The 11,085-nt window shown below is 32.6% G+C and overlaps 2 protein-coding genes across 2 annotated transcripts; both read right to left on the bottom strand.

Annotated features, from left to right (window-relative positions):
- Positions 1 to 417: 417 nt before the first annotated feature.
- On the bottom strand, positions 418 to 3,927 carry LOC112701931 (cytochrome b561 and DOMON domain-containing protein At5g35735). The gene is made up of 4 exons (XM_025752749.3): positions 3,428 to 3,927; positions 2,486 to 2,909; positions 1,714 to 1,971; positions 418 to 933 (listed from the first exon to the last, which is right to left on the bottom strand). The coding sequence occupies exons 1-4, from the start codon at positions 3,763 to 3,765 to the stop codon at positions 628 to 630; spliced, it is 1,326 nt and encodes a 441-aa protein (XP_025608534.1). The 5' UTR covers positions 3,766 to 3,927; the 3' UTR covers positions 418 to 627.
- An 843-nt stretch (positions 3,928 to 4,770) lies between these two features.
- Positions 4,771 to 8,149, bottom strand: LOC112701930 (pentatricopeptide repeat-containing protein At4g37170-like). The gene is made up of 2 exons (XM_025752747.3): positions 7,923 to 8,149; positions 4,771 to 7,807 (listed from the first exon to the last, which is right to left on the bottom strand). The coding sequence occupies exon 2, from the start codon at positions 7,644 to 7,646 to the stop codon at positions 5,643 to 5,645; it is 2,004 nt and encodes a 667-aa protein (XP_025608532.1). The 5' UTR covers positions 7,647 to 7,807; positions 7,923 to 8,149; the 3' UTR covers positions 4,771 to 5,642.
- Positions 8,150 to 11,085: the final 2,936 nt, after the last annotated feature.

The raw sequence follows: 11,085 nt of genomic DNA, 5'->3' as shown, positions 1-11,085 counted from the left end.
TGAAAGTAAATGCTAACATAACAAAACATAATAGATGTCCTTTACAGAAAAGAAAAATGAGGTAGTCTAATTTATTAACTAAATTATTATTAATTTCAAATTTTCAATATTTAATTTGTTTTTTCTAGTTTAGCGTTTCACCAGCCAAAATTTTCTATTCATGTATTATATCTAACAAAAACACACAGCAAAACTAAAAGGTTATGTTTTACAATATTACATTTCAATTTACCTTTTCTAGGATTTTACTCAAAAGAAGTATTACACAATAAAAAAAAAAATCTGATATACAAAAGTTTGGATGGGTGGATTGTTCAACATAAATCAATCTATTAAATTTAATGCACATTTCCAAAATCATTTAAGTAGTTTGTTTAGTATAGTTTTTTTTTTTTTTTTACTTAATTTCCCATTAAATTCAATACAAAAATTTATTGATATATAACATTAAAAAAAATTATATTATTGTCTTAGACAAATATCAAAGCAATGCTTCCTTATTTTCCACAAAACCCAAAAATAATAAGAAAAAAATCAACTTCTAATTTCAATTATAAAATGGGCAAAAAGAAAAAAAGAACACATTATTGAAGCAAGATTTTTGCAGCCTCTTGTGTACATGCATGGCTATTGTTTGTTTTGTGTGGGATTATTACTAGTCTTGTTTTCTTTTGGTGGAATTGAGATTGCTGGTAGCTTCAACATGAAACGTAGCCATGTGACAACCTCAAAAGTGAGTATAATGGCACCTAAAAACGCAATGATTCCAATGTATGCCCATTTCCATCCAACTCCTCCTTTCAACATTGAAATCCCTTTGAATATGTTTATGACTATGATTGCAAGTAGTCCATAGCCAAGAAAATGATGGTACATATTCCAGTATTTCCTATAATCATCAGTAATCTTCGGCTTTAACCGAAATGCCAACATCTGAAAATGCACAAAATTCACTACACTAGATTAGTATGCATGCTTCAATACAAAAATACAGGGTTGAGACAAAGACAAAGGGTAACTGACTAACTGTATGTGTGTCAGTGTGTGCCTAGATGTGGCTAAAAATGAGCCAAATTTGTCAGGCCGGTCCGTTAAGCCCGTCAAAAGGCAGATATTTTAAGCCCGCCAAACTCGTACTGCCAAATTCGGGGAAGGGGGTGGTTTGGTAGTATGTAACAGCTTGCCAGACCAGATTATTTATTTATTTATTTTATAAAAGAAGAGTGAATACTGCAAAAATATATATAAAGAAAATTACAAATTAGAATTTTCATACACACCACTTTCACCTTTTACCTTTTTTATTCTTTTATTTTTCATCTTTTTTGTTATTTTTCCTTTTCCAAACACACAGTGTGTCTAACTCAGTTTATCATAATTAAACTAGTTTTTGTATCAAATGTCTCTATATTTTTGTATAATAACAATATCTAAGCAGATAAAATAGAGACAATAAGAACAATTTAAATCGTTTTTCTTAATATTTCATTTTATTGTCTGTAAATCGAAGCCTCAAATCACCCTAAATAGTTAACTACTAATGTCATAACTATTTACTATAATATATCATTATCCTGAAATTTTATTGGTTAAATCTGCATAAAAATTAGCTTCATCTTACATCCAACTATATATGTGCATGCATGGCTTTATTAAGATATAAATTGTAGAAATCAAACTATAGACAAAAAAGAGAGAGAAGAAGAATATTACTTGGATTGTGCTAAATGTGAAAATGAGAATGCCAAAGGTTCGATGCGTGTGGAAGGTGTAATACTCTGAAGACCTTCCAAGACTAAGACCAATAGCCCAACCAGCAGTGCCAATTAGAAAACCAGTTAATTGGAAACCAACGTGGATATTGAACCAAACTTTGTCCCAAATAAATGGAAACACTCTAAAGTACCGAGCTATTATTACTCCAATTGGTAGTAGTGTTCCCCACCCTATGATGTTTAGAACTCCATGCACCTGATTAATTCATTCAATTCCAACCACAAAAAACATTACTTATGTATATATGTATTGTATGTCTCTACAAAGCACACAAGCAAAGAATTTATTCTCAATATATAATACCCATTACTATTGTTTATTGATGATGCATGCTTACTGGGTATAAATATATAAATAATGAGGTATATGAAATAAAAAAGTAAGGTTCATGGTATGAATACACTTGTACGTCTTAAGAAGGAAAAAAAGCAACATATAAATTTGAAGAATCCATCATGCAAAGATATGTATGTAAATTTAGAAGGGAAAAAAATTAGTTATAAATCAAATCATATTAAACGTTATATCAGTTGTATTATTTGAACATATACGGAGATGTCTTTATGTAAAGATAACAGATGAGAACCATTAGATGATTTGATATGTCTAACTAAATTATCTAACATAATACAATGCAACATCTTGGTTATGATTTTCACATGAAGACATCAGTAGCCACCTCGGAATATAAAGGTGATAAGAAACTTACTGATCTAAGGAAACTCCGGTTCTGACCGTAGCTTTGGCCATCGGGAGAAGTGATGTTAATTGTCTCAGTGCTATCCACATTCTGAAGGGTGACTCTGTGCTGCAATGGTTGGTCACCATTAACATTATCTCCAACTTGCCACACATGGTTCAGCCTAGTTATGTTATACTCTGGAAAAGGAAGGATCAACTTTGCATACAGAGTAGTGCATTGCTTAGTGCTATTGCTCCATGCTTGCATATCCAACACATTTAGCCCAAACTCTGATGCAGACGTCGGCCAAAGCCTGCAACCCTTTCTTGTCTCTTTGGTTACGTCATACGTGTGCACATCCGTCGTCCCCTTGTTGTGTTTGATGGCTATGATGGCTTTGGTTCCCACCATCTGTGGCTTCTTTCCTGGGTTCACACCCCATGCTACCCACCTATTTGCATAAATACAAGTTTTGAATCCGATATGTTCTTATAATAAATAAGAAAAAAAGATTAAAGACAAATGTTAGGTGAGTAAATTTTTCTTATATCATTTGCATTATATTTGAGCCAACATTAACATTTTTCTTTATAGAAAATGAAATTTAACATTAGGGATGAAATAGACCAGACACAATCTAAGTTTTGACCCGACCTATCTTTTCATAAGCCTGATTAACTTGTGAGCATATATAATGATAGCCACCATAGACTCCAACATATATAAATAGTTATGTTATAATTAAAAAATGCAATGAATAAGGTTTAAACTTTTAATCATCAATGAACAAAAAAAAAGTTATAACTAATGAACTACTTATTTTAATGATAAAAATGAATAAATTTGATTGCATTCATAAGATAATAATATAAAACAACTGTATGTTAATGACTTGGTACATTGGAATTAAACACTGATATGCATATCAGACTAGAAGTATTCATGCATCATATAATAATAATTACCCACCCTTCATAGTTTCTGAGCTTTGCCCTGAAAAAGATCTCAATGAGTGTACCATTGACGGTGGTGGTGTTGGTGCTGTTGTTGGTGGTGGTCAAATTGCTGTAGTTCCAGGCAAACTCGGCGTCTAGAGTGCGCAATTTCTTGCAGCCTGATACATTGAATTTCCTTGCTTGAAGTTGATCAGCAAAGTCATCACTGCAGTATAATAGAGGATTTGTTGGACCATAATTGTTATCACCAAATGCAACTATGGAGAGAAAACCCAAAACCAAAATGGTTATTAGTAGTGGTAAGGTAGTTTTAGAAGAAGATGCCATGCTTTGTTGGCCTTTGTTCATCATCTTTGTTTCTTTTTCTTTTGGTTTTTTATGGTAAGAGGGAATATATATAGATAGAAAAATCAGTACTTTAAGTCTTTCTTTGGTGTAACAAAGAGTTTTATAACAGCTATGTTCTTTCCTTTTTGCTTTTTCTCTTTTTCTCCAAAGAGATTGGCAAGATACTTCCCCATCCAAGAGGATAAGAATTTATACACCTAATATAATTCACCAATATATGTTAGGTACAAAAGTCATTTTTAATTACCAAAATTAGAGTGTTGTTTGTTGTCAAATTAATTAATATTAATTCACCAATATATATACTTTGAACACATGATTATAACTATCATCATGTATCATTTAATCTGCAAACACTTATATTATTCTTAGATTTTAATATAATCTTTGTTCTATTATCAAACTAACTCTTTTTTGTTTTATCTTCCAATTAAGTGATAATAAATATAGCAACCACGTTTAAGGTTGCATTGAGTTAGCATCCATAGATACCATAGAACATAAATATGTTTGATTACATTGAAACAAAAACATAAAAAATAAGACATAAGTATTATATCTTAATGTGTCATGTCTTCAAAAAGATAAATGAAGCAAGCTAGGTCGTGTATCACATTGAATCGTTTTCTCAGAACACTTTCTGAAAAGAGAAACTAAAGAATACAGGAATATGGAGATTATTATGCTTACGTGATAGGTAGGAAACTCTCTCAAACATGTCCTGAGATCCTGAAACAGTAAGTTGCTGATGCATAAATGTATTCATTCCTTTAAGAGGCAGCCACCTACGTTTCATTTCATGCAAATCTTGTATTGGATAATTGGAATACGAGACAAAGTGGCTGCTCATCTTTATCCATAATTCCATATATACCCACGTACCAAAATATTCAGCTACCTAAACCCATAAGAGAAAAATAAGAAAGAAATGATTCAGCTAACAAATATTTTATAAAAATGATACCTTTCTTTATAATTGCAGTAAGTACTTAGTAAGGAGAATATCTATAAGATAAAATGTTCTTCTTCTTCTTGCTCTTCTTCTCATACATCACATAAAAGGTACAATACAGTATCTAACAAATAAAATTATATTTGTAGAAATTAATTCCTATACAGTAAAAGTGACTCTGAGGAGGCACTGCAGTGAAATGCAGTTCACATATTTTTTGTGAAAGAAGAGAGAAAGGAACAAACAATAATATGATTTCAAAGATTAGAAACTTATGATTTTATTGAAGAATTTATCTGACTTCGGAAATCAGATAAAAGGTTGAAGAATATAACTTCATTTTGTTTTTTAACATGTCCTGAAGTTTCCAGATGATTCTTGCAGCTAACATTACTTGGGCCTCATCTCCATATTCAATTCTTGTTAGAAATCACCATTTATCACCTTGACACTTTTTGATGCAAGAGCTTGAACCATTTTCCACCTTAATTACCCTTTGAGGGGCAGATGCAGAAGGCCAAGAAAAACTGACTTTAACTCGCAACAGGGACATCTTCCAGAAGAACATTGCAACAGATAAATTGAAATGCTAATAAGTTACCACTTTTACATGGAGTTAAATACAGAACCCACAAATAACCCTGCCTTGCTGTATATACATAATTCATAAATGAATAATACTCCTGAGACATATACTCTCCTGAGATCCCTCTCTTTATCAATAGGTGATCCTGTACAGCATAATTCCATCATTTATTGAACATTTCATGCCTCGTTGCAATGTGGCATCCGAAAATTTTGCTTGATAGAGGTACCCTCTTAAATGATAGGGATAGAGGAAAAGATGATTGTCAATGCAATCCCCCAAGGCTGTTTTCTGGCAAAATCATATATTGAAGATGTCATTACACTCATGCTTGGCACTACGTTACCAATAGTCTTGGCATGAGCAGCTTCCATCCTCAAAATAATGAAATCTATTTGAATCTCTCACTATTATTTTTCTTTGAACAATCTTTGATATATATTTCATGGCGGTGTGACAATCTACGCAAGTTCTTAAATTTTTATAAACCTTGATAGGAGTTCCTGGAGGGGTTGAAATGATTCCAAAGGCAACGGCAAGCTTCTCACTGTGGTAAACAAGGTTTTGCTCTTTCTGCTCCTCCTCCACATCACGTAGCACAAAGTTTGTGTCCGGAATATAGCCTTTCTCCTTCATTTTCTTTGAGATTTCTCCTAGGAATGCATGAATATCACATATTTTGGAGTGGGATGTATCTCCTACCAGGAAGACATGCACCTGTCTCTTGATCTCTGTCCAGCTCTTACCCGGCTTCTTCACTATTCCCCTACTTTCCACAGCCTTTCTAACCTTGGCTTCCTCAGTCCACAGACCGGCATTAGCGTAAATATTAGCTAAAGTGATGTACGTAGCTGGGTCCTCTGGCGCTATCTCGAATAATGCATTTGCTGCCCTTTCAGCCAATTCAAGGTTTCCATGTATTCTACATCCTCCAAGTAAGGCTGCCCAAAGGAACTTATCAGGTTTTATTGGCATTTTATCAATGATATCCTCTGCCTCTTTAAACCATCCAGATCGTGCCAATAAATCAATAACACATGCATAATGATCTGCAGTATGCATCAACCCATGCTTCTCCTTTATTGAATGGAAATATTCTAAACCCTTGTCCACTAACCCAGCATCAGTACAAGCAGAAAGAACCCCAACTAAGACAACTTGATCGGGCTTAGTACCTGATCGAAGCAATAATTCAAATAACCGAAGAGCTTCGTCTGGTTGACCATTCTGAGCATAACCAGCAATAAGAGAAGTCCATGATACCAAACCTGGCCGAGGCATTTGGTTGAACACCCTTCTGGCATTTTCAATATTCCCACACTTTGAGTACAAATGAACAAGTGCACTCACGGCATACGAACACGGGTCACACCCTATTCGGACCATGTAACTGTGAACCTCCTTTCCTAAGTGTTCAACAGCATGGCCAGCACATGCATTTAAAACTCCAGCAAATGTATACTCATTTGGCCTAATGCCTGACCCCATCAACTCTCTGAATAAGGAAAATCCCTCTTCCTTTCTTCCATCTTCAAAACATCTATGAATCATGGTAGTCCATGAAACTACATCTTTGTTTGCCATCTTATAAAAGATACCCCTAGCTTCATTCAAGCTCCCACATTTGCCATACAAATCCAAAAGTGCACTCCAAACTACCTCGTCCGAGTCCAAACCAGTTCGTGTCAAGTAGCCATGAATCTCCTTCCCAAGACGCAAACACAGAATCGCAGCTGAAGCAGCCAGAGCACTGGACAAGGTGAACTTATTCGAATTCGAACTCTCGTGATTCTGCATGCTTCTAAACAACTCCAGAGCTTCCCAAGGACAACCATGCCTGACATAACCAGATATTACAGCATTCCAGGAGAAGTTATCTCTTTGGGGCATTTCATCAAACAGTTTTCTAGCTTGTTGAAGGCGTCCAATTTTGGCATACCCAGCAATCATGGTGTTCCAAGAGCACAAATCCCTGTGAATCATTTCATCAAACAGCTTCTGGGCGTCACCGAGGCTGCCACATTTGGAATACAAATCAAGCAAACGATTTGAGATGGAGATCCCAGGAACAAACTCGGAAGCTTTGGTGTGAGCATGGACCATTTTACCCTCTTGGAGAGCTCGATGGCGAACGCAAGCGGCAATGAGGGTGGAGTAAATGCGAGGGGAGGGTCGATGAATTTGGTGGAGCAACTCAATGGCTTCGTTGAGACGGTTTTGTTGACACAAAACATCGATGGCCTCTTCGAGTTTGTTACCATAGCAACGTTCATTGAATCGAGACTGAGTAAGACTCTGACTTTTCAGGAATGAAAAGCTCCTCTTGAAATTTCTGAACTTGTGCATCCCTCTTTCCTCAACACCATAACAAATTGATCTTACCAATTTCTTCAGTAGTTTAGTTAGTAGCTCTGTTGCCGCTCGCAGCGCTTTCAACAGAGACGAAGTAGACGAACCGTGCAGTAGCAAGGAGAGGGACGCGAGTGAGGTGACCGAGAGAAGGAGCACTGAAGAAGCATTGAAGATTGAAGAATAAATCAATAAAATTTTTAAAAATAAAACTCAAGAAGCACTGATGCAAGCAAGCAGTGGCTAGTGAGGGAGGAGCCGAGGAGTGCTTACCGTAGAGGTGAGCAACGGCAACGTGAGAAGAGGCCGGAGACCGAAGAGGCCAGCCGACAAGATGAGCGACGGCGATGTGTCCGACCAGAGATTCCACGGCGAGGAGAAGAGGGTGAGTGGCAGCTGGTGGTGGCTGGCTGAGGAGGGTGACAAGTTTGGATAGTGGGTACGGGTGAGCACGGGTCGGTTTGATTCAGGTTTATGGTAAAATTAAAATCGAATCGATCAATGTAATTGGTTTGGTTTGGTTCGGATTTTGTATTTTTTTGTATATATACCCGAACTAAATCAAATCGATTAAGAACGAATTGGTTCGGTTCGGATAATTGGGTATTCGATGACTTTGAAATTCATAAAAAAAACAAATTTTTATCTTAAAAATTCAACAAGTACAATAAACATGTAACATCAATAGAAATAATCCAAACATGTTAAACACCAAATACATTAAAAACTAAACTCATTAAAATTCAAACATATTAATAATGAATAATCATTGTCTAATAAAAAAACTATATATATATATATATATTATTTAATTAATATGATCAGGTTTGTGGGTTGGTTCGGGTTCCGCACTCTCAAAACCGATATCTGAAACAATCACTAACAAAACTATCAATTTGGTTCTGGTTGGACCGATTACCCGTTAATTTCAGAATCAATTTAATTGTTTTGGTTCTGGTTCGGCTGGATAATCGGATATTCGCTATCCGTGCTCACCTCTAATAGTGGGAGATTCGTTTACGGTCAAGAGAAACTGTTTTGGTTTTTTTAAAATTAAAATGACGTAGTTTAGGGGATTTAATCCTGAACCATATAACCCTCAAAAATTGGATCGGTTTATGCAGTTCACCGATTAATTGCCAGTTCAACCAGATAATCCTAAAAAAGGGACTGATTTATACAGTTTAACTAATTGACTGTCGGTTCAATTGATTTTTATTGATTTTTTAAAAGGTGATTTTTTAGGTAAATCAAACCGACTAAAAAATTGATTATTAAGCTGGTCGAATCGATCGATCCAATTCAATTTTCGTAACCATAACTTTTTATCTGATGCGACGATGTTTAAATAAATCAGGTTAAATAATACTAAAACTTGAGATAGACAAAAAGATAAAAACAAAGAATTATTGAATTGTGTATATTTTTTTATACATTATATAAAGAACAATGCTATTTGTTTATACAAAATTGACTGGAAATACAAAATAGCTAAAATAATAAAATCTTCTAACTAATTTCATTAACTGTCAAAAATAAGTTAGCATAATTAACTTTGGTTTTAGAAAAAATGTGAATAAGTTGTGAATGTAACAAAATGAAAAAAAAGTGTGTGACAAAGAAATTTATTCTATTTGTTGGGTTGAATTTATTTTTGTATTAGAGTGATGTAATTTTGTTTAGTGTTGTGTCGGTAAGAGAAAAAGATGGTTTAATATACTCTGGTAAGCTGAAGAATGAAAAGGTCAAGAACACTAAACTTAAAAAGATTAAAGTAAAAGAATTGAAGAGATAAAAGACTTGGTAAATATGTCTGCTAATTTTATGGATACACAAAAATTCATAAAAAAAATTTCATCACTCTAACTTAAATTTTTTGGCGAACTAAATTATTTTAAATAATAAATTCATAAAATTTTATTTTTAAAAATTAAAGTTAGTAAACATTATATTATATTTATAGTGAAATAAATTATTTTAAAATAAAAAATACTCTATAATATAAAAACTATTAATTCAAGTATAAAAATATAGTATTTTATTACTAATTTCATTCTAAAATATTTATTTTAATTATAAACAAATTCGAATCAAATTAGATCATTTTAAGCATAACCTGAATTCAATCCAAAAATAATACCAGAGAAAAATAATAAAATTAAATTTAATAAAATATGTCTCGAGTCCAAATCAAATTTCGAATTGAGTTGAGTCTTGATTTGAATGATTCTTTACATAAGATTCTTTACATAAAACATAGATAAATTAACTCACAATTTTAACATTATACATTTGTAATTATCATCTATCATTTCAAAAAATAAACTTATAAAAGACTAATTAATCGAACAGAAAAAAATAATTTATCCCTTTTTATTAATAAGAGATGAATTGCCTAATTTTTAAGTGATTAGGATTTAGGAACCAAATATAGTATTTACTTTTGCAAAATTAGCTCTCAACTTCTAGACTTTTATTTTTATTTGGACTTTTCAAAATGATTATTTTGAAAAATGGAGAATACATTTTTGAAACTTAAATTATATTTTTTATGTGAAAATTAATTTTAAAATAATTATAATAGAAAACTAAATTCTCTATTATTATGTTATTAAAATGGCTTATATACAATTCTTAGTTATTAAATTATGATTAATTTTATATTAATTTCATCTGATATAATAGATCTTTTGTATATGAGAGACACTAATATGTACAATAAACTTCAACTAATTATTAATACTAAATTTTATTTTTTTTTATATTCAACAGGATTTGTGCTAAAAAAACGAAACTAAACACAATTGTTTTTAAAAAAAAAAACTTTTTTTTTATATCAACTGAAATTTATTGCCATCTGATATTCTTTTTTTTGGTTAAGTGAATTGGACAACTCTCCATTTAAAATATCACAATACATTCACACTATACACTCTCTCATACAATATTTAAGGGTTTATATTAAACACTTGATATACTCACCAAAATTTAAACTCAAATATACATATTAAGAGGCATATGATTTAACAGATTGAGCTAAACTTGAGCTGCATCAGATATTCCTTTGCAAAACAAAAACTCCCATGGAAACAAACATTGGGCCTTCTTGATGATTCTCAAAAATTCGCCCATTGTTCTGAGCCTATAAATTACAATCAGATAACACAAAAAAAGGACAAGATGCTCTATTATAACAGCGAGTAGCCTTCTTTAAGTTGTCTCTGATCCAGTCCAAAACTTGAGCATTCTAAAAAAACAGTGAAGATTATTAATTTCAGTACTAATCCAAATTAATTTTATTATCTATTATTATTAAAAATTGATAAACATGTTATATTGTTATTGTTATTGCATATTAATTATTTATTAATAATAATAGATAATTAATAGTGACTAATTTTAGTTACTAATATCGATAAATAAATAATATTTTTGA

Source organism: Arachis hypogaea, chromosome 7, assembly GCF_003086295.3.
Source record: "Arachis hypogaea cultivar Tifrunner chromosome 7, arahy.Tifrunner.gnm2.J5K5, whole genome shotgun sequence".
Lineage (NCBI taxonomy): Eukaryota > Viridiplantae > Streptophyta > Magnoliopsida > Fabales > Fabaceae > Arachis > Arachis hypogaea.
The sequence above is the reverse complement of the archived record's forward strand: the minus strand, read 5'-3'. Positions and strand labels throughout refer to the sequence as shown.